The sequence below is a fragment of the Vulpes vulpes genome, unplaced genomic scaffold (assembly GCF_048418805.1).
Source record: "Vulpes vulpes isolate BD-2025 unplaced genomic scaffold, VulVul3 u000000643, whole genome shotgun sequence".
Lineage (NCBI taxonomy): Eukaryota > Metazoa > Chordata > Mammalia > Carnivora > Canidae > Vulpes > Vulpes vulpes.
The window spans coordinates 115,903-140,411 of NW_027325793.1; the positions used below are offsets into that span (position 1 = coordinate 115,903).

General features: G+C 42.6%; 1 protein-coding gene across 1 annotated transcript in view; it reads right to left on the reverse strand.

Annotated features, from left to right (window-relative positions):
* Window positions 1-294: 294 nt before the first annotated feature.
* The window catches only part of LOC140597407 (piwi-like protein 1), a 135,071-nt gene continuing 110,856 nt past the window's right edge, over window positions 295-24,509 (reverse strand). Inside the window, exons 9-21 of the mRNA XM_072745667.1 lie at window positions 22,642-22,753; window positions 19,470-19,596; window positions 19,140-19,257; window positions 18,649-18,763; window positions 17,987-18,174; window positions 16,761-16,833; window positions 14,443-14,643; window positions 14,200-14,303; window positions 11,503-11,573; window positions 10,948-11,104; window positions 8,138-8,352; window positions 2,988-3,116; window positions 295-378 (exon numbers count right to left, since the gene is read on the reverse strand). Of these exons, the coding sequence (XP_072601768.1) occupies window positions 8,286-8,352; window positions 10,948-11,104; window positions 11,503-11,573; window positions 14,200-14,303; window positions 14,443-14,643; window positions 16,761-16,833; window positions 17,987-18,174; window positions 18,649-18,763; window positions 19,140-19,257; window positions 19,470-19,596; window positions 22,642-22,753 (1,333 nt within the window). The 3' untranslated portion in view covers window positions 295-378; window positions 2,988-3,116; window positions 8,138-8,285. The remainder of the gene's footprint in view (window positions 379-2,987; window positions 3,117-8,137; window positions 8,353-10,947; window positions 11,105-11,502; window positions 11,574-14,199; window positions 14,304-14,442; window positions 14,644-16,760; window positions 16,834-17,986; window positions 18,175-18,648; window positions 18,764-19,139; window positions 19,258-19,469; window positions 19,597-22,641; window positions 22,754-24,509) is intronic.

A 24,509-nucleotide genomic window follows, 5' to 3' on the forward strand; every position in this document is an offset into this window, starting at 1 on the left:
ACTGAATAATGATTCTGTTTTGCGTGTGTGGAGAGAGCAAAAGAGCAAGTGTAAAGAGGAGAGGGGCAGAGGCAAAGGAAGAGAGAATATGAAGCAGCCTCCATGCTGAATATGGGTGAATCTGATGACCTTGATGTCATGACCAGAGCTGAAACCCCGGAGGCAGAGACTTAGCTGACAGAAACACCCAGGTGCCCCTAGGACAAGATTTCTTGAGGCTATTATTTAATGAATCAATTTTCATGTTACCCTCTGGCCTTTCCTCCGTTGGCTGAAATTTTGTGTAATGGTGGATTGCAAATAGGTTTTGCCGTTCTCGTGGGCCGGTGTACCCAGGTTGTCTGCTTGATTTCTGTTGCATCGTATTCTCAGCAGCTCCTGGGAAATAAATGGACATAGAAAGAGCTGTTGACTGACAGGTTGTTGTTAGAAGAGCCTCGAAAATTAAGGAGTCAATCCCATTTACAACTGCACCCAAAAGCATAAGCTACCCAGGAATAAACCTATCCAAAGACGTAAAGGATCTGTACCCTAAACAACACAGAACGTTCCTGAAAGAAATCGAGGAAGGCATCAAGAGAAGGAAAAAGGTTCCATGCTCATGGAGAGGAAGAATTAATATTGTGAAAATGTCCATGCTACCCAGGGCAATTTACACATTTCACGCAATCCCTATCAAAATACCGGGGAGGGATCCCTGGGTGGCGCAGCGGTTTGGCGCCTGCCTTTGGCCCAGGGCGTGATCCTGGAGACCCGGGATCGAATCCCACGTCAGGCTCCCGGTGCATGGAGCCTGCTTCTCCCTCTGCCTGTGTCTCTGCCTCTCTCTCTCTCTGTGACTATCATACATAAATTAAAATTAAAAAAACAAAAACAAAAACAAAAACAAAAAACCCCAAAAAACCCCAAAATACCGGGGACTTTCTTCAGAGATTTGGAACAAACCATCTTAAGATTCTAGTGTGGAACCGGAAAAGACCCCAAAGAGACAGGGGACTATTCAAAAAGAAGGCTACAGCTGGGGGCATCACAAGGCCCGATTTCAGGTTGTACTACAAAGCCGTGGCCATCAAGACAGTGTGGTAGTGGCACAAAAACAGACCCATAGCTCAATGGAACCGAATAGCGAATCCAGAAGTGGACCCTCAACTTTATGGTCAACTAATATTCGAGAAAGCAGGAAAGACTATCCCTGGATAAAGACAGTCTCTTCAATAAAGGGTGCTGGGAACACTGGACAACCACATGCAGAAGAAGGAAGCTAGACCATTCTCTGACACCACACACAAAGATAAACTCAAAAAGGATGAAAGATCTAAATGTGAGACAAGAATCCATCCAAATCCGAGAGGTGAACAGAGGCAACACCGTTTTTCAACTTGGCCACAGCAACATCTCGCAAGATACGTCCGCCAAGGCAAGACAAACAAAAGCAACAAGGAATTATTGGGACTTCAGCCAGATCGAAAGCTCCTGCGCAGCAAAAGAAACAGTCCACAAAAGTAAAAGACAACCTACAGAACGGGAGAAGATACTTGCAAACGACCGCTCAGTCAAAGGGCTGGTGTCCAAGATCTATAAAGAACATACTCAACTCAAGAGCAGAGAAACAAACAATCCGATCGTGAAACGGGCAGAAGACCCGAACAGAAATCTCACAGGGGAAGACAGAGACACGGCCAACAAGCACATGAGAACATGGCCCGCATCGCTGGCCATCAGGAAACTACAGATCCAAACCCCCATGTGATACCACCTCACACCAGTGGGAATGGGGAAGTCACAAGACAGGAAACAACAAATGTTGGAGAGGACGCGGACAAGGGGGAACCCTCTTGCACTGTAGGTGGGAATGTGAACTGGTGCAGCCACTCCGGAAAACTGTGTGGAGGTTCCCCAAAGAGTTAAGAACAGATCTTCCCTCTGGCCCAGCAATTGTACTGCTGGGGATTCACCCCAAAGCTGCAGATGTGGTGAAACGCGGGGACACCTGCACCCCGATGTTTATGGCAGCAATGTCCACAATAGCCAAACTGTGGAAGGAGTCTTGGTGTCCTTCGAGAGATGAATGGATAAAGACGATGTGGTCCACGGCTACAATGGAATATTACTCAGCCGTGAGAAACGACAAATACCCACCATTTGCCCCGACGCGGACGCACCTGGAGGGACTTATGCTGAGTGAAATAAGTCCATCGGAAAAGGACAAACTTGATATGGTCTCATTCATTTGGGGAATATAAAAACTAGTGAAAGGCAATAAAGGGAATGGCGAAAATGAGGGAATATATCAGTGAGGGTGACAAAACAGGAGACACACCGATCTCTGGGAACTGAACAAGGGGTAGTGGAAGCGGAGGTGGGTGGGTAGTTGGGGTGACCGGGTGATGGGCACTGATGGGGGCACTTGGCGGGATGAGCACTGGGTGTTATGCTATAAGCTGGCAAATTGAACTCTAATAAAAAAATGTAAAAACAGAAAACATTTTGCTAAAACTTAACACGGACTAGTATGTCCAAATGTTAGCTCACAACCCCTCCCATGAAACCGGACCAAATTAGGGTTCTCAATGCGATTTCACAATTTTGGCCACAAACTAATGACTGACCTTTCAAGTTAAGATGTGGACACATGAAACATAAAGAATACGGCTTAGGAGGTCTGTCTCAAAAAAAAAAAAAAAAAAAAAAAAAAAAAAAAAAAGGAGGTCTGTCTCTACGATGGCACCCCGAGCAAAACTGAATAATGATTCTGTTTTGCGTGTGTGGAGAGAGCAAAAGAGCAAGTGTAAAGAGGAGAGGGGCAGAGGGAAAGGAAGAGAGAATATGAAGCAGCCTCCATGCTGAATATGGGTGAATCTGATGACCTTGATGTCATGACCAGAGCTGAAACCCCGGAGGCAGAGACTTAGCTGACAGAAACACCCAGGTGCCCCTAGGACAAGATTTCTTGAGGCTATTATTTAATGAATCAATTTTCATGTTACCCTCTGGGATCTCTGTTTGGGAGTCCAGTTCCCTGCTTCGGTAGAGGGTGTATATTTTCAGCTGTTGTTGAGGGCGGAGGTCTCCAGATTGTGTGCTAGGTTCTGTTCCTGTGGTTTCCACAGCAGATCCTGGGAAATAAATGGACATAGAAAGAGCTGTTGACTGACAGGTTGTTGTTAGAAGAGCCTCAAAAATTAAGGAGTCAATCCCATTTACAACTGCACCCAAAAGCATAAGCTACCCAGGAATAAACCTATCCAAAGACGTAAAGGATCTGTGCCCTAAACAACACAGAACGTTCCTGAAGGAAATCGAGGAAGGCATAAAGAGAAGGAAAAATGTTCCATGCTCATGGAGAGGAAGAATTAATATTGTGAAAATGTCCATGCTACCCAGGGCAATTTACACATTTCACGCAATCCCTATCAAAATACCATGGACTTTCTTCAGAGAGTTGGAACAAACCATCTTAAGATTCTAGTGTGGAACCGGAAAAGACCCCAAAGAGACAGGGGACTTTTCAAAATGAAGTTCATAGCTGGGGGCATCACAATGCCAGATTTTTGGTTGCTCTACAAAGCCGTGGCCATCAAGACAGTGTGGTTGTGGCACAAAAACAGACCCATAGATCAATGGAACCAAATAGCGAATCCAGAAGTGGACCCTCAACTTTATGGTCAACTAATATTCGGGAAAGCAGGAAAGACTCCCCCTGGAAAAAAAACAGTCTCTTCAATAAATGGTGCTGGGAATATTGGACATCCACATGCAGAAGAAGGATCCCAGGCCATTCTCTGACATCACACACAAAGATAAACTCAAAAAGGATGAAAGATCTAAATGTGAGACAAGAATCCATCCAAATCCGAGAGGCGACGAGAGGCAACACCCTTTTTCAACTTGGCCACAGCAACATCTCGCAAGATACGTCCGCCAAGGCTAGAGAAACAAAAGCAACAAGGAATTATTGGGACTTCACCCAGATCGAAAGCTTCTGCATAGCAAAAGAAACAGTCCACAAAAGTAAAGGACAACCTACAGAACGGGAGAAGATATTTGCAAACGACCGCTCAGATAGCGCGCTCTTATCCAAGGTCTATAAAGAACATACTCAACTCAAGAGCAAAGAAACATACAATCTGATCATGAAACCGGGAAAAGACACCCACAGAAATTTCACAGAGGAAGACAGAGACTCGGCCAACAAGCACATGAGAAGATGCCCCGCATCGCTGGCCATCAGAGAACTACAGATCCAAACCACAATTAGATACCACCGCACACCAGTGATAATGGGGAAAAGTCACAAGACAGGAAACCACAAATGTTGGAGAGGATGCGGACAAAGGGGAACCCTGTTGCACTGTAGGTGGGAATGTGAACTGGTGCAGTTGTTAGAAGAGCATTGAAAATGAGTGATAACCTTATCAGAGGTCAAACTTTGATCTTATTACTGGTGATTTGCCTTGCAGAGAAACCTGAGTGAGCATGCAATGCAGAAAGGCTTTGGAGTTGCCATATGCTTAAGGTTCCTGAGAATATAAACTGATAAATTGTCAATGAAACACAATGTGGAGTCTCACCCCTCCAAATATTTAAAAAGGTCTGACGTATATTCTTGCAATCTGAGTTTTGGCAAGTAGTTCAGAAAATATTGAAAGCTGAATTTCGCAGAGATTCTGCACAGTGTTTTCAGCACCTTTCAGCACACCCCAAAAAAAGAAACAACTTCATGTCCATTGATGAACAAAAGGATAAAAAGATTAGTCTATCTCTACAATGAAATATTATCGCAAGTTAAGAGGAAGGAAACCTCAAGAATTGTGATGACATGCATGGCCATGTAAATTAAATACTGCATGATGGCACTTATATGTGCACCTGGCACAGTCAACACACAGCATCAGGAAAGAGAATAGGAGCTAGAAGGAGGTACAAAGGGGGAAATGTTGCTGATCGGATACAAAGCTTCAATGATACAAATTCAATGTGTTCTGGAATTCTATCTGCAACCAAGGGCCTGTCATAAGCAACGCCGTATTATATGCTTGAAATCAGGAAGAGATTAGAGGATATCAAATGCCCTTACTGTCAAAGAACAACAAGAAATTCGCTAGCAGACACTGTGTGGGGACATACCTTTCTTTTGATGAGACAATATGCAAAACAGAACAACATAGTCATTGAGAACACAGTGAATAGTGTTGACGACTTGCCAAAAATTACAATACTGATGAGGAAGGGGTCTGAGACAGGACATGAGTTGGTTCCCTGGGGAGAGAGGTCCCTGAACACTTGAGATCTGCCTAGGGTCCCGGAGATCATGCTCTGAACCCCTGAACCAAGGGCTGTCTCTTTCTCAAATCCTCCTGCCCTAAGTTCCCTGTGCAAGACATTCCACAACAAGGGGGACTGCCTGAGCCAAGAGTAAAGTTCACATCCTAACGCAGCCATCCACCTCCCGGTTTCAATCCCTCACCCAAAACACAAAGCAGTTGCCCCCAAGTCAAGCTCTTGGAAATGGCAACGGGAAGCCCAACTGTGGTTATCTTCCCCCAGCGCTCACACTGCCATCTGGTTCCCATAAAGCCTTCCTGGGCACCAGTGGACTTGCCCTCAGTGACCAGTGGACTTCTCCCAAGCGGACTCACAACCCAGGATTTTCCAAACATACTGTCCCATGAGGGCTCTGCCAAGAAGTAGCTTCTCTTCAACTGACCAAACATGTTGAACAGTTAATGTGAATTCATGACATTCAAGCATGTTTTAGGCCTCAGGGTGAATGTGTTATTAGACATACTACCACATGTGTGTCATCATTTTTTTTTCCTTAAGACGGCTGCATGCTCAACATAGACTAGACACATGACTCTAGATCAAGAGTCGCATTCTCCACTAATGAGCCAGCCGGGCAGTCTCCACTCTGCTTCCAATTCTTATTGTATGTGTGCCATGGCCTGAGGTCAGACCATGCCATGACACTGATGGTCGGGCACTGGTCAGCTCTGTATCTCAGCTGTACAAGCAAATAGCAATGAGCAGGGAATGGATACCAAGCTAACCATAACCTGGCCCTTGAGTCTGATCTTCATTGTCCCAGGGGTAGGCTCTCATTTCACCATTACTAGCACTCATCATACAGACAATGCCATCATATACCATGAAAGAAACTCCTCGATTCTCAGCGGATCGAGGTCACGTGCTCAGCACTGACAGACTTTGACCAGGTTATCTAATGGTGCCTCCAAACCCTCAGAATCTGCAAACCGACCACAACCATGGCTTTGCACCTACCACTATCATAGCTTTAAGCTGACCATAATCATGCTTTAACTGACCAGAACTATGACTTGGAATTGACCAGCCTCCTATGTCCTTTTCCTACTAGTGACTATGGCAGGATCTGTACCACCACGGCTCAAGAGCTTCCCTGGGCTATGTAAGCATGGAGGTGACCTCATAATGGTAGACAGTGCTGAGATTTCCCTTTGCACAGGTCCTTTCTGACATACAGATGCACAGTAACCAATGACTCCATGCCTGAGTCATCATTTCAGTTTAGTTCACTAATTAGAATATGAGTTTTGGGACTCTAAGCTTGGATTCATATCCTGGCTCCTTAATTCAGAGTTCATGAACTTCATCACTGTGTCTCTGTTTCCCCACCTGAGGAGGAGGGAGTGTCAACAAAACATCACATATGTGTTTGATGAGCATTGAATGAACAAAGGTATGGATAGTGATCAGGAAGGTTAAGTAGAAGCTAAATATCCTGTCTGACATCTCACATTTCCCAAGTTCCAGAGCTGGATTGAACCCTGGGAATCTGACTTCCCAGACCATTGCCTTGTAACGCAAACTGGCTTTGCCTAAATACAAGTATTTTACCTTAACACCATTTAGTATTCACAGAATTAGAGGCCTTGAGAAAAAAAAAAAAAGCTATTTGCTTCCTCCCCGAATATACTCTTGGGACTCTTGATCTATCCTGACTATCCTGCATGACGTTCCAATTCCTGAGTCATGATCAGCACATCAAATGTGATGCATAGTAGTGTGCAGGAAAGTAGAGTCACTAGTATCAACTCTTGTGTTTTAAAACGTGTGAGACAAGGTCACTGTGCATTAATTATTCCTCACACTAATATACGTGCCTCAAAACAGTGCCTGGTGACCTTGGCATGTCCTCGGATAAACCACAGCTTAGCTTTTGGACAGAGTTCTGGAGGGCAGTTTAGGAGAACTGAGTAAGACGTTATATGAAAACAACTCTAATGAAGTCTCTGTTTTCAAGCGACATTCCTAGGTGCAAATGCTTCCCATTCTCCACATCTGTAAAATTTACTTTCTCTACTCAAGTGTGTGCATCACCTATTTTTCTTTGAGAATGACTAATAAGTGTTTACATGGTTATCTCTCAGTCATTAGTTTATTAACCAATTATCCACGCAAGTAGAAAGACTGGCTATTTGTTGCATACCTGAGAATAATATTATATATTCACCGTGCTTACACCTTAAGAGGGGAGGAATGGGATGAGGGATAGCATAAAATTGATCTCTCTATAAAGTGTAATTTTGGAAAATGCCCAAAGGGTAACAGGAAATGTGTGTTTGGGGCATAAATGGAATCAGAGACACTCATTCACAGGCTGACTTTTGGGCAACCATTCAGATGAAGGTAGCAACGTGCCCCTGCAAATACGGAACTCGATCCCCATTTTGGGAAAAAACGCAAGGAAGACATTGTAAAGCATTGATAAACAATGACAAGTATCCTCCATATCAACTGGATTCACACTTAATTTCTGAAATGAATACTTTGAATATGTAATTTTGGACACTAACAAAACCTGAAAATAGACGTGGCCATATTTCCCCCTGTGAGGTCCTTCGTGATGACAAATGAGGGCTGCAGGATATAATAGGGAGTAAGACATTTTTTCAAAACGGAGGCACAATATTCAAGGCAGTTAGATTGGCAGAATAACGAAAAACAGAAATGGAGCAATAGAACAAACGAAAACGCGTACATATAACTCTGCATGACAATTTGGGGAGAGGAAACTCTAAACAATGAGAAATATAGTCAGAGAAAGAGTTAACCATCCATTTGGTAGCAAAGAGCATTCAGATCTTTAGGAACATACCATCGCAGTGTAAAGAATTGAGATTGCCCATTGTCACAACGCCAGGTAGAGAGCTGATCACCTCCTCACTCCTCACTCACTCAGCTCAAAGAGTGATAGGTGGGAAGAAAGGCAGAGGTGTTTCCCGTCACCAGGGCAACGTGTATCCTCATAGTGCTTTCAAAGTGAATGCAGCTGCACAGCAACCAACTTCTGCTCTGTAGACAGGGGTGCATCTGGGGAGACAAGGGTGGTATTTGAGAGGAGACACTTTGTATCACAAAGTGTTAGATAAGTAGAGTTTGTATCATAAACTCTATTTTAAGCTGCCTGAGGACCCTCGCACTGTTTTCCAGAGTGGCTGCTCCAGTTTCCTTCCCATCAGCAGGGCCGGAAGGTTCCCCTTTCTCCCTTTCTCCACATCCTTGCTAACGTTAGTTGTTAAATTTAGCCATTCTCACCAGTGTAACGTGGTACCTCATTGTGCTTTTGAATTGTATTTTCCTGTTCACAGGTGTTGTGGAGCATTCTTTCCCGTGCCTTTTGGCCACGTGTAGGTCCTCTTTCGAGAAATGTCTGCCCCTTTGCTCTGTCCATTTCTCAAGTAATATTAAAATATGTCATTAGGGGCGCCTGGGTGGCTCAGCGGTTTGGTGCCTGCCTTTGGCCCAGGGCCTGATCTTGGAGACCCGGAATCGAGTCCCACGTTGGGCTCCCTGCATGGAGCCCGCTTCTCCCTCTGCCTGTGTCTCTTCCTCTCTCTCTGTCTCTCATGAATAAATAAATAAATAAAATCTTTTTAATAAAATACATCATTAAAATATAAAAGTTAAAATAAATAAATAAATAAATAAATAAATAAATAAATAAATAAAATATAAAAGTTAAAAAAGAAAAGATTCCAAAAAGAAGACTTGATAAAACAAGAAACTAGGTGAGATGAGAATAAAGGAAAAAATAGAGGATGACTGTATCTTGAAAGAAAACCGAATCATACAAGGAAAACCTTGAGTTGCTGTGCTATGTTCCCCAGTGCTGGAGGTTCCACTTCTGTTTGGTCAGGAAATGTGCTGGTCACCTGTCCTTCCAGCTGATCCTCCCAGGAAGGGCCTGCTGCACAGATTCTCAGGTGTGTGTGCCTGGGTGGTGTTGCACCGACCTTGTCAGGGGGCCAGGCTGTTTGCTCTGTGAGGGTTTTGTTCCCTGAAACCTTTCATGTCTTTTTTGGGGGGGTGAGAGGCAAAAAGACCACACCCCGATCTCCAGCCCCAGAGATGAGCGATGTGGTGATTGACCAATCTGCAGACTCCGATGGTGCCTGCCTACTCCATTTCTCCCCTAGGGGACCTGGGGGGACGTGGAAATGTGCAATGTTTAGGTTTCCTCAGGCAGTCTTTGCCGCTCTTGCCCTCCCCCCCTCTTCCTGGAGGAACGGGAGGTGTGTCCCTTTCTGTGGTTGCTGGCCCCCCACAAGGAGAACGTTCAACCGGGCCAATGCTGACCCACTCTGCCTCTCCCAGAGGAAGGTGCAGGCTGTGTTCCAGGCCCTTGTATGGACCCAACGTGGACGGGGGTCACCTGGCCCGGCGGGAGATCGTGGTTGATGGCACCACAAACTGAACATTCTCGCAGGCTTGCTCATCTGAAGCCATTTCCCTGAACCAGTACTTGGGAACTCTGCTGGCTCAGGCACCTGGATGCTTTCTGGCCTCCAGGAATATTGAGACCCGGCCACCCTGCACTGACCTGTGGTTCTGCACCCTTTCACCAATGAGTCCCTTTCAGGCAGGGACATCTCTAGAGGAGCACACTTTGAAGGGCCCAGATTTGAACGTTCACTTTCCTAAAGTTGGCTTACACGTGCTCCCTCCCCCACCCCACCCATTATCCTCTGATATATCCCTTTCCGTTTTACTTCTCCACACTCCACTTCATTTTTTCACTTTTCTATTTGTAGACTCAGCCATTCTTGCTTACAACTCGGCTTGATTTCATTGGTGTTCAGGATGGCTTGATAGTTATGTAGCTAATTTTGGGGGACCAGCTGACATGAGGACCTCTACTCTGCTATCTTCCATCCATCTGAAATTTGTTGTTGTTTTTTTTTTAACGGGCCTAATCCAAACTGATTCAGGAGGTTAGTCCATGAAACCTGTCATTCCCCAAAATTCAAGTTTGTTTTTCAAATAAAGTCAGCTTTATTTAGGATCACGCAAACTACTTGAAGCACCACACACACAGGATTCCTTCAGAAGAATCTGTGGAAGGTATAGTCCCCCCACACACCAACTTTACTGTCCTAGCTCCATGAGCTTGACCTAAGCAGTAAGAGAGGTTTCTATTTACAGCCACTCACATCTTAGGGGGAGGAACTTCCTCACAAGGTTGGGGCTGCTCCTATCTGTGGTGGGAACCAGGCCCCAGTGACAAGCAGAGGAGGCAGAGGAGAGGCATTCCCCAGCCCCAGGACCTACAAAACTCCAGAATAAAGAAGTTGCCTAAACACAAACCATCACCAGGCTGTGTTTATGGATTTTAATAAGTACCTGACCTTAACAAGCCCTCCTACATCAAGGCTTGCAGGGAGATTAGAAAAAAAGGAACAGGTTCTTAGGCGGTTCCATGGGGGAGAACACAATCAGGAACGTTTTAGTTCTGCTCTGTCCTCTGACTTGGGTGTGGACCAGAAAGTCAAAGAATGAATTCCCCATCCAGCAACTGATGCCCTCTGTGCCATGTTCTCTCTCTTAATTCACAGATCATAACTGTGATATTCCTTTCAGAGACTGAAATGTAGAGTTTACAAAATCTGCACTTTACAATTTATATACCCAGAGTCTTTAGGGTACACAGATCTTAAGGAGGACTCAATCTGTGGGACTTCATGATCCATCAGTGCTTGAAGCTGACCATCCCCAACTCCATCCCGATACACAATGATAGCTTGTGGTAGAAACTGATTATGTTTACACCAGAGCTTCAGGGCAGCTGGAAGGAAACCAGAAACATGGGTGAATAAGCCGTAACTCAGAACCAACTGGCCACTGCTATTTGTAACAGCTTCTAGGTTCATGTTCTTTCAATCCTGTAGCCTCCAGGACACATTCACTGCCTTTTGGTCTTCACGTGAGCTCAGCATTTCTCAACAGCACCACTACAGAAATTCTGAGCCAGATAATTCTTTGTGGGGGCAGAATGGGTGTTGCTGTCTTCTGTAGCATGCCTGGTCTCTACCCGCTAGTTGGAGGCCAGTAGCACCTCCATCCCAGCTGTTACAATGGAGCGCATCTCTAGGCATTGCCAGACGTCTCCGGGGGGACAGTGTGTTCACTTGCAGACAACTACCCAGATGGAGTCAGGCACACCAATCTTGATGGGACACTAACCTTCCAAGCAGGTTTTAAGCCCGTTCACAAGCTCCTGCCCCGATTCCTGGAAAATGCACTGAGAGAACCACCTTGTTTGGAGAAAAATAAGCTGTCAGTTTGAGATAGGAGTCTTAAAAATTCCCTTATTTTTCATCCTGAGTTAATCTAGGACCTCTGGTGGCGGGGAGGGGGGAGTCACTATGAGTAGCTGAAGATCCAATCAGGAATCCATTCTTTGATGCCTCTGCAGAGATCGAAGCATTGGTCTCTTCCAGTACCCTAGGCATTTATTAAAATTGTGAATGCACACAAATAGGAATATGGAAGCATTCACTAACATTGGTACAAATTACACGCACTTTCAATGTGCAGGACTACTGCCGTCTCATGGTGGACACCCAAAATAAATAGCCAGTGTTCCTGGAGATTCCTGCTTCCAAGCTGAGGTCTTAAAAAAATGGTTCATCCATAATCATGCTTTATGGGAACCACCTGCTTTGGAGCAGTAATTTTTACTTGACCACTTCCCAACAGATCAAGCAATACTGGTCTCAAGTTTCTATCCCCTGTTTTTTTAATTGCTTCAAACTATTGCAATGACCTGACATGATATAATACATTTGTCTGCTTTTTTTCCCCAGAATTTACAGTCTACAAGATGAAATCATGGTATGTTCAAATGCTGAGAACAGAGCAGTGGAAATGTTGTGCCAAAAAGCAAGGGTTCGCCCTTTCATGAAGATGGCGCCGAAGGTGAAGAAGGAAGCCCCTGCCCCTCCCAAAGCTGAAGCCAAAGAAAAGGCTTTGAAAGCTAAGAAAGTGGTGAAAGGCGAGCAGTCACAAAAAAAAAAAAAAAAAAAAAGATCTGCACGTCACCTACATTCCGATGACCCAAGACCCCGTGTCTCCAAAGGCAGCCCAAATATCCTCGAAAGAGAGCCCCCAGGAGAAACAAGCTTGATCACTATGCCATCAAGTTCCCCTTAACTACTGAGTCAGCCATGAAGAAAATAGAAGACAACAATACACTTGTGCTCATTGTGGATGTCAAGGCCAATAAGCACCAGATAAAACAGGCTGTAAAGAAGCTCTATGACACTGATGTGGCGAAGGTCAACACCTTGATCAGGTCTGATGGAGAGAAGAAAGCATATGTTCGACTGGCTCCTGATTATGAGCTTTGGATGTTGCCAACAAAATTGGGATCATCTAAACTGAGTCCAGCCAACTATAAATCTAAATATAAATTTTTTCACCATAAAAAAAAGCAAGGGTTCAAAATTATTTATGAACTGGATGAAATCATTTGGGAAATATAAAAATTAATGAAAGGGAATAAAGGGAAAGGAGAGAAAATGAGTGAAAATCTCAGTGAGGGTGACAAAACATGAGAGACACCTAACTCTGGGAAACGAGGGGTAGTGGAAAGGGAGGTGGGTGGGGGTTGGGGTGACTGGGTGATGGGCACTGAGGGGACACTTGGCGGGATGAGCACTGGGTGTTCTATGTTGGCAAATTGAACTCCAATTTAAAAGAATTAAAAATTTAAAAATGAACCGAATGAGAGCTTAATTTCTTTCCATGATTGAAACATTATTTTCCACATGCCCTCCCACCATAAAAGCAAACCAATATTATATTAAACTAGAACTGGAACTAGACTGGAATAATTGATGCCATTCATGAAAATAAAAATGGACCCCCTTAAAGAATACTCTGTAATTATACCAAGGGGGCTAGTAAATCCTCAGGAAGCATAACAGTGATTGGTGATGGTCATACACATGCTAATGCTCAAGAAACTAAACTGAAGAATGTGCAAACTCCTTTGAAGGTAGGTTCTACTCTAAGCACAGAAAACAAAAGTATCCCTGGAGCAAGGGAGAAACATGAGATATGGAAGCATATGTTCTTCGGCAGATCCATTACATATAGATCTGTGAAGAGCAGATCCTGTACCTATAGGCTTCTGATTGTATTCCTAGGTCTGTCTTCCCCATGTGGGGCCTGAGTCCTTCCCCGTGTGTTAATGGGGAGACTCACTGATCATCAGAGCCCCCAGTGAGCAGAAATCTAACGCTTGGAATCTGTGACTATTGTATCGCCCCTGTGATTATGTCCTATGTCACAGTTGGCTTTAGGGAAGATTTTCCAGATGGACCTTATCTAATTTCATAACCCCCTGAAAAAGCAAGATAGCAGAAGGGGGAAGAGAGATTTGAAGCAGAACAAGGACTGTGTGCTCTGGGGGAGCAGGGCATTCGAGAAGGAATATGGATGAAGTCCCAGGAGCTGAAACAGGCCTGTAGCTGGCAGCCAGCAAGGAAAGGGGGACCTCTGTCCTTCATCTACCAAAAACAAAAACAAAACAAAAAAAAGATTCTACCACAAGGATGTGCACTTGCAATAGGACCTCAAGCCTCCAGAGGAGAATGTGGCTTGGCCAACATGGCCAACCTGATGGCTGCCTGACAGACCTATGCGCAGACACAGGAGTGTCCTCTTAAGCTGCCATGTTTGTCGTCATCTGTTAAGCAGCAACAGAAAAATGATATAGACCCTTCCACATCAAATGTATTTGGAGCATAACTTTGCCAGAAGAGGAAGAGAATACCCTGCCCATGGCCCTCGTCAACAAACATTAGTTAGGCCCACCTCTCCTGTTTGGTCTACAGCTAGTTGCCATCTACACAATGTCTGCCTACGCCCACTCACTGCGTCAATTCCTGATTGATGCTGGACACGAAGCCTGCAATTGACTTCCGCCGATTTACAGTATCATGGAAACAGTCGATACCAATGAACATCGCATTCTGTAACTGAAATTTTTTAAAAAAGGTAAGACATTGAGTTAGAACACAATAGAAGCACAATTAAGCAACTGCGTTTAAGATGGTTGAGTCTTAAATTCCACTGAACACAAGTGAAATAAAGAGAAGGCAATGAAATCCAACGTACTCCTGTCTCCACCTTCCAGAGGGCTCCTCCCATCTTGCAGTTCATCTGCTGGGCAATCTTTGTCGCAATGGTCATCAGCGTCTGGGGTTTGTCTAAGGTCCGTGCCACGACACACTGGCTTGGGGTCGGACACTTGACACACAGGTATTGTTTTATGCCATCATACAGGTCTTTCTTTTCACTGGACAGCACGCAAAGGACCTTGAAAGAAAGCAACAAGACTACCGAGGACATGAAACCACAGTAATGGGAGAAGTGGATGTCACGTCAAGCAAACTACCTAGGTGGAGGAACAGAGTCTGTTCATTCAATCCACAGCTGGCCCAGGAGGGTAAAGGGTCTGGAATCCCATTCCATTCAATAATGGCGAAGGTGAGCATATGGAAGAAGAAAGAGCCTAGGAGCCAGGCATGGGCAATATGCATGAATCACTTGCACTTGCAAAGTCTTTACGTCCTGGCTATTCTGTTTCTAGGAGTTTATCATGAAGTTGACACAGAGGGTTAACAAGCACAGACTGAAACGTACCATCATCAGGAACGTCACCCCTTACATGATGGGTGCTATGTGAGAGCACTTGCCAAGCATTGTACTTGACTCAGTTAATTCTTCAATAACCTACTGAGATCAAGACTAGTATCCCCATTTTACCCCTAAGCAAATAAGCTCAGGAGTTATGGAAACTGTCTGATGTACAGGCAGCAGGGCAAGATTTCTAACACGTGCTCAGACCTCCAACAGGACATGGGGTCATAAGAAAGAGCAATTACTGTTTGGTTGCTTTCTAACTATAATGGAAGATCCTCAATGTATTATTTCTAACATGATGCTTCTAGGAAGATTTTTTGGGGATAATCCTCAATCAGACTAGGGAAATTCCTTTCTCATTTTAAAAATTTCACATGAATGAATGTGGAATTCTATCAAATGCATTTTGTACTTTTTTTTTTTTTTACATTTAATCTGCAATTATTTTTCCTATAATTCACCACACTGTTTCTTTTTCTGAAGATTGCATTTCAGGCTTACTGTCACCCTAGGCCCATGGTATTCTACTTTTTTTTTTTTATGATTTTTAATTTACTTATCTGATAGAGAATGAGAGTTATCACAGGAGGAGAGAAAGAGAAAGAGGCACTGAGCAGGGAGCCTGATATTCTAATATCATTGCTACTTTCAAGTTATTCTTTGGTTTTTGAATGTATATGATTTAATGATTTCTAATTGTAATAGACTGCAGTCAATGTGTGTGTTTGAAAGGACACCAATCCATTATTGGCTTAGGATTTCTCCATGCCTGTTGGGATCACTTAAAGATGAAGGCTAAACTAACTTATAGATATGCTTTTCTTAAAGCACCTAATCTTTTGGGTACAGATTACACACACACACACCTCCATTTATTTATATATACACATATATAAATATACGTATTTATGTATATTTCAATAGCTCAATACGTCAGGCTTTTAAGTACAATTGCAAAATCTAGATTCTAATTTTTTCTGTGATGATTTCTGAGTATTCAGAGAGTGGTCAGCTAATGCATCCTACAATTTCAGCTTCTGGAATAGCATAGGCCAGTCTCCTCCTAAGAAGAGCTGTTCAAACTGATGAAAACACAGGGACTGTGCCTGTTTGGGGCTCAGGCAGTCTAACAAGGTCATAAAGAGTTATTAGGTTAAGACAGGAAAGAAGTAGGGACCCAGAGAGATGATCTCAGCAATTGAGGCCACTTTCTCCCAAAGTGTTTGCCCACTCTCCAGTGAACATGGCTGAAAGGTCAGAGACCATGAACAGGCTGACAGCCTCAGAGACAGGAAAGGACAGAAATTGAAGACAAGTCCCTGCCAAAGAAAGGGCACTTGAGATTAATTTTGAGTGGTAGACACTCAAGATCTAACAGATGAGATTTATAACACTACAAGGTAAGACAGGAAGCTGCTGTCAATGGGACACCTGAGTGGCTCAGCGGTTTAGCACCTGCCTTTGGCCCAGGGCATGATCCTGGAGTCCTACATCGGGCTCCCTGCATGGAGCCTGCTTCTGTCTCTCCTGTCTCTTTCATGAATAAATAAAATCTTTGTAAAAAAAAAAAAAAAAAAGGGTGGGGGCAGCCCCGGTGGTGTAACGGTTTAGCACCGCCTGCAGCCCAGGGTGTGATCCTGGAGACCCTGGATCGAGTCCCACGTCGTGCTCTCTGCATGGAGCCTGCTTCTCCCTCTGCCTGTGTCTCTGCCTCTCTCTATCTGCATCTGTATGAATAAATAAATAAAATCTGAAAAAAAAAAAGGAAGTGCTATCAAATAGAAACTTACCATCTGTGTTTTGGAGGAAACATGATTTTCTAAGACGGTTGTATAGGACTGGACTGTATCACTTACTTCAAGCCTAGAAAATAAGTATATATCATCTGTATTCAAAAGTTAAGTATGTAACAAACGTTTTATGCAGCCAATGGAGCACCACATAAAAACAAGGTACAATGTTAAAAAAAAAAAAAAACTACTTTTAACTAATGGTCATGAAAGATTTACTTATTTGAGCGAGAGCTAAACCGCTGAGCCACTCAGGTGTCCCATTGACAGAGTAAAATCATTAAATCATATACGTTCAAAAACCAAAGAATAACTTGAAAGTAGCAATGATATTAGAATATCAGGCTCCCTGCTCAGTGCCTCTTTCTCTTTCTCTCCTCCTGTGATAGCTCTCATTCTCTATCAGATAAGTAAATTAAAAATCATAAAAAAAAAAGTAGAATACCATGGGCCTAGGGTGACAGTAAGCCTGAAATGCAATCTTCAGAAAAAGAAACAGTTAGTGTGGTGAATTATAGGAAAAATAATTGCAGATTAAATGTAAAAAAAAAAAAAGTACAAAATGCATTTGATAGAATTCCACATTCATTCATGTGAAAAGAAATTTTTAAAATGAGAAAGGAATTTCCCTAGTCTGATTGAGGATTATCCCCAAAAAATCTTCCTAGAAGCATCATCATGTTAGAAATAATACTTTGAGGATCTTCCATTATAGTTAGAAAGCAACCAAACAGTAATTGCTCTTTCTTATGACCCCATGTCCTGTTGGAGGTCTGAGCACGTGTTAGAAATCTTGCCCTGCTGCCTGTACATCAGACAGTTTCCATAACTCCTGAGCTTATTTGCGTAGGGGTAAAATGCACACATAAGGGGAGGGGCAGAGAGTGAATCTTAAGCATACTCTCCACTGAGCACCCAGCTGGATCTGAGCCAAAACCAAGAGTCAGATGCTTAACTGACTGAGCCACCCAAGTACCCTGATAAGTTTGTTCTTAAAACAAAAATAAGTTCAATGTTTGGCTTCCTCAGCATGTATCCCAATAGCCACAAACTATATATCCCCAAAGCCTATTTTACAGTTAATTGGAATAGATTAGGCTTTTTTGTTTACAAACCTCCAGGGTTTTAATACAGTGACCAATTCCTATAATTTAATATAATCTGACTCCACTTTACCTCCGATTTGAAGATCGGTTGTTATAGATCTTAATTTCAGCTCTACTTACATTTTTGCCTCTCTCATAGCTATGCCCATGGTGGGTGTGACTTTCCGTAGACTCTGTACTAAGGATGAGGCCGCTCCATAATTTCTCGTAGGATAGAGTATTAGCCAATGATCTAGTGACTTCACATTGAGTAAGGGTCCACTTCTGGTCTCTCTCGACCAATCTGCAAACTGTGGATGGGAGTCAAACTGGAAGACATAGTATAAGACTTCAATTTTTAAAGAAATACCGACAAAGAGCCTTTCTATTGCAAATTCTTGCTACTTCCTACTGAAACGTTACAATTTTAAACTTTGGTCATAACTGAATTACATACTCTTCCCTTAAGATAGTGGTAAGTAATACTGGGATTCTATCATGGGTTACTCTGGATTGTTTGGATTCTAGCTATTTGACTCTTAAGGATATACTTGGCAGATTGTTTTGCCACGAGAGATGTCCACAACTCCAAACATGGTAAACTATAGAGTTTACTATATGCCAAGGATGTTACATGCTTTCTAACTGAACACCTGCTCGCTCTCCCCTAGAGAAAGGACAAACAGCCCAAGAAGAGAGAGCAGTGAGTTACTGACCTGACTTAGGTCCTCTGCATTATTATTCATTTGGCCCCAAATGACTGCAAGAGTAACTAGAACATGACCATTTTGAAGCTGTCTTACCGCTCTTCTTCCTTGAAAAATTCTTACTTCTTTCAAGATCCTTCCCGAGAAGGACACGAAGTTGGTATCAAATTTCAAATCCCAGAGTTGAAGTTCCCGTTGTACCTCCCTATTTCTGAAAGTTAAAATATTTCCACAGAATAGAACCAAAGGAAATAAGCAAAAATGATGATCCATTTGCAAAATTCTAGTTAATCTAAGATGCCTTGTTGTTTGTCTTCTGTATTGACATGTTGCAGAGAGAGGGTTTCTAGTACTCTGAAATCATGTCCTTACTCTCACATTTGTGCTTAGGGTCTTTCTATTTTGTTCTTCCCCTCCAGACCTCCTCTAACTTTGCATCAATGGAACAAATAGAGTTGTTCCCACAAGAGGTCGTTTTCTTCCAACCTGTTGTTTTTTAGTTGGAGAATCTGAGATATCAAGAGTTCTGCACGGGTCTCATCTTCAGGACACACACACAAAGACACAGAGAGAAGAATAGGACTTACGTTTGTATAGTATTCATCAGTTTCCGTAATTCGTGCTGCCTTCTTTCTGGATCCAACCTCATATGAAGAGCCAAGTCTCTCATCACCCTGTAGTCTTTTCGCATTTTATCTGATAGACCTTTAAAAAGTTAAGAAGATATAGCTAAACAAGCAAGAATAAATATGTATGTGAAGAAGCCTTGATGATTTTATCTGGAAGAGGAAGAGCCAATGGAGAGAACACAGCTCTGGGTCATTATGGAGTACTGTGAGAAGCCTGTACTTCTACATCATAACATCTGGGGCTTGAAAGGGGTGGTCTTCTATGAGGACTGCATAAATCTGAAGTACCTGTCAGGTAGCATAGCTCAGGAACCAGCATTATAGGCTTATGGGGTGTGTCCTGTTGGCTCTTTTTCCATTTGCCTTTGCTGATCAACAGTGGCTGAGTTAGGTCAGTAACCTCTGTATTATACTGCTGCTCAAAAGAGGTGAGAAAGAACACTGGTGTGACTGTCAGCAAAGCCTAGTCAAGTCACCTAAATAGGTACAAAAAAGTCTGGATCACCAACAGAGGCCCAGGGGTGTGCTAGGAAGACTATTTCCCCAAGTTTAAGAACACGTTAAAGATACTCTTAATAGTCTCTTAATTTAGATGTCCCAGGGATGACCTCTTTTTTCCTTGTAAGCACACATGGCCCAGGAGAACAAGACTCTCATAAACATTGTGTTGGGGTCACTGTACCAGCCTTCTTTGACTTGCTATAGGTAAATGCAGGACCAAGCCTTGAATTACATATTTCTCACTATAGTACTGCCTTAAAAAATTAAGGATGTAATTAAGAACTTTGAAGAGGATTCCCACATTAATGGGGGACGACAAACCTGGTCACTCCTTGCAGCTGCAATACTACAGCTATTCCAAACATGCCTCCTGCATCATCGAAACTTTTCCGCCAGGAAAAGGCATTTGCCAAGACATTTATCCAGAAGCTCCTATCCCTAGGCTGCAATTCCTGTACAATAAAGTGCCTTTCCTCTCCCACATAAAGTGATGGTCTGTCATAGATCCTTCCATGCTGACCAGTGAGATCCTCATCAGTCACCAGTTAGCCACATGAATTCTGGTGGGATTGGTTAAATATCTTGAGAATGTCAAAGGAGTTCCAGAGACAAGAAGACTTCAAATCCAGTGTTCATGGTGCTTTACCTCTGGAGCTGAACTACTACTTTTAATTCTCTGTAGTTATTTGAAAGGCAGCTGGGATTCACCTCCGTTCCCCTGCTTCTAGAGTCTTAAGGCAGGAGCTTGTGCAAGTATATGTATATACATGTGTGCGGAATCATGGCATCATTTTAGGGCCTCAATCACCACTCCCACCACTGAGACTAGCACAGCCTTTGTACAAGCTGTTCTGTCGAGAACTTTGAGCAACACACTATTAATTCTCATGGCTGTCCTGTGATATCCCATAGGGATCTCCTACAACACCAACTTCTGCATCTCCACAGGAATTTCCTTGTCCCACTTTGCATTACTATGAAAGCTTTTCTGCAAGCCAGGATTGTGCTTTCCTTTTAAGGGCTCATCTATGGATTTCAGGATTTTTCTAGATCTCATGACAATACAACTAGATTGCCATCTGTTATTATACTGAGTTCCCACCAGGACATCCCAAGACTACTCAAGTCATTTCAAAGGTCACCTAAACCAATGACTTTTGAAGTAAAATCTGGAGAATGAGCAAGCAAATATCAGCCTGATATCCCTGTCTGCAACTCCATCATAGGCTATGTCAACCCAACAATCCCCAAGCCAGCTCCTCACACAGAATCTCCCATTGCAATAAGTGATGCCAGCCTCCACTCACTTCCTCAGATAAAGCCAGAGACTCCTCTTACCATTACTCACTACATTTGAGCCATCAAAAGTCCTCTTGTCTGCCCCATCCATTCCCTTTCTAATCCAGGTTACCATTATCACTGATCTAAATAGACTTAAGCACCTCCCTACTGGTGTCCCTGCCTCCCTTTTTACCCGCATATTCCCTGTACCCATACATTCCCTGTACATTAGACCCACATCTGTAAAATAAAGTGCCCCATTTCATCTATCTGTATAGTCTCACTTAACGGTAAAATCCAATGTGTGTAGGTGGATAGAACTTTATACAGTGTGGCTCCCACGTCCTCCTCTGACGTCATATCCTGCAACCCTGTACACGTCCCACCCACAACTGGGTTTATTTCTTGACAGGACACTCTAGCCTTGTTTGGGATCTGGATACATCATGCCCATCCTGAAAGTGGTGTAAGAGACAATTCTTCTCACCAATCTGCACACAGCTTGCTCCTTTCTGACAGTCACATGCCAGCTACTCAGAGCTTTCTATGACCAGCAGTCTAAGCCACCAGACATTCTCCATAACACCTCTTGATTATCTGCATAGATTTCCCCCAATACATGCTTTCTTCTTGTCTGCCATCTCTCTTCCTGCTACAAGGATGCAAGTTCCTTAAGAACAGAGAACTCAGTAGTCTTACCAATGTATACCCAAGTTGTATAATGAGCACTCATTACATGCTTTCAGGTTAAACAAGTAAGTACTAAGCGTGGAGCACAAGTGGGGATGATGCCATAATAGCACCATACCCTTGAATGGCTGTGTACTCTCAGTGCTTCCAAGTAGCTAGGTTTTGGATTCCTAATAAAATTTAGAGAAAAAAAAACCCCAGCTTATACTTTTCTAAGTTCTTTCCGTTTGCTATAAATATCTCTAACTCCTTGAATTCTCTCTTAACTGCCAAAGCTAGAGAACCAACCTCACCACCTAGTGCATCTTTGTTCATGAAGTTTACTTGTTTCTTTGTGAATAAAGATTGAGGAATCCGGGATCCCTGGGTGGCGCAGCGGTTTGGCGCCTGCCTTTGGCCCAGGGCGCGATCCTGGAGACCCGGGATCGAATCCCACATCGGGCTCCCGGTGCATGGAGCCTGCTTCTCCCTCTGCCTATGTCTCTGCCTCTCTCTCTCTCTCTCTGACTATCATAAATAAATTAAAAAAAAAATAAAAATAAAAAAATAAAAAAAAAAGATTGAGGAATCCATGAGTTATGAGATTTAGCACACAAGTGACATAATTTCTGATAGTAATTTTTCACTTTTTCATTTTGAACCAAGTCCTAGAGAGCTGAAACTTCTACATAGGTGAAGTCCTCATATCTGAAATTTTGCCATATTTTATTTTCAACCCACCAATCCATCAACATGTTTAAAACTATCATAGCCATGTCCAAGACTCATTAAAGAGGTCTTATTGGAGCCATTCTAATTATGTAACATATATACAAGGTACCCAAATACATGGACAAATTCATGTAAGTTATAATACCCTCCAAGAGAAACCCTGTAATATATAGATTTTGACTTATGATCTAACATGTGACTATCAGTTATACATAGGAGACATATTTGATTAAATAAGAAAAAATATTTAGACATACTGAAATAAAAGATTGCATACCTCCCTGTAGTAGTCTACAAAGGTGATTTCAGCACCACCTGATTTCTTAAATTTGGTTCTGGGATTATCCTCCCAATTAATAGCATCCACCCTATAGGTTTTGTTGTTATACCTGTGGAATATTCACAATATATGGTATTATTCCTAATGTATTCATAGCATGGGATCAGGCAAGAATTAATAGGCTTTAAATCCTACAGGTAATTGCAGGATATATCAGCTTTATTATATTCAATATATTCACCGAGTTGTACACTCTTCAACACAACCCAAACACCACAACCACGAGCAGTCACTCCTCATGTCCACTCAACTTCCCCAGTCCTTAGATAACTGCTAGTTTAAAGTCCATCCTATACGTTTGCCTACCTGACCTGTTGCATAGGAATTGAGTCATACGATATGTGACCCTTCCTGACTGCCTTCTCCCACTCAGCATAATGTCTTTCGAGATTCATTCCTGCTATAGCATATACTTGTACTTAATTCCTACTTATTGCCAAATAAAAACATAGCATATCTATAATGGGATATATGTTTCAGCGGATGAACATTCAAGTTGTTTACACTCTTAAGCTATTATGAATAATGCTGTCAGGTCTACAAAATTGGTACATTGGCCATAAGTTTTCATTTTTCTTGGGTACATAACCAGGAATAGAACTGCTGGATCACATGGCCACACTATATTTAGCATGTTGAGGAAGTGCCATACTGTTTTCCAAGGAGATCATACCATTTCACATTTATACCAGCAACGTTTGAGGGTTGGTTCAGATTTTTCACATCCTTGCCAACATTTAGTATCTGCTTTCTTAATTTTAGCCATCCTAGTGGGTACGAAGTGCTATTTCACTGTGGTTTTACTCTGCATTTCCCTCATGGCTAATAACATTGAGTATATTTTCATGTGATTATGGATCATTTTTATATTTTGTTCAGAGAAATGTTGATTCAGATCCTTTACCCATTTTTTAAAAGTTATCTTTTGACTTGTACCTGTTCTTTACTTAAATAGATGCAAGTTATGAGATTGAGAGAAAACAATTGCAAATCACCTTTCTATCCATTGTTTTTCACTTTTGACTTTGAAGAACAAACGTGTTTAATTTGATGAAGTACAATTTATACTTTTCTTTTGTCATCCCTTCTCTGTTGGTGTCCTATAAGGGTTTTGCTCACCTAAAGAAGATTTACTCCTATAGTTTCTTCAAAGACTTTTAAACTTTTAACACTTACATTGAGGTCTATTTTGAGTTTATCTTGGAGTGAAATTGGAGTTAATTTTGTATATTGTGTCAGGAAGGGCCAGGTGGATACCCAGTGGTCACAGCAATATTTGCTGAAAGAGTATTCCTTCTCTAAACTGTCTTGACACTCTTGTTGAAAAAAAGAAACTGACTATAAACTGACTTTGGGACTCAATTCTATTCCATCAATCTTTTCATCTGTCCTTTTGCCACTGTCTTGATTACTAGCTTTATATGTTTTGAAATTAGGGAGCAAAAGTCCTCAACTTTACTCTTAAGATGATGTTGCTAAACAACTTTCAATCCACACTCAAAGTGTCTGGTTTAAAGGGAGAGGAAAAAACTAACTTCAAGTGGAAATTTGCCCATAGGTTCTATCTAATTAAGCCCTGATTTTTTTTTAACTAGTTAGACACAAAGCAAAAGAAATTTGGAAGGAATATATTCTGTTATGTGCAGGACAGGGTTCCACAAGATGACTGGATCAGCATTAGGAATTAAGAACAGCGAAGTCTACAAATGACACGTATCCCTCTCTCATGCAATAGACCTAGATGAGAAAAGCATGGACTGACTTGGCCATTGCCATGCCAGGTCAGCTTCTGAACTTTAACTACT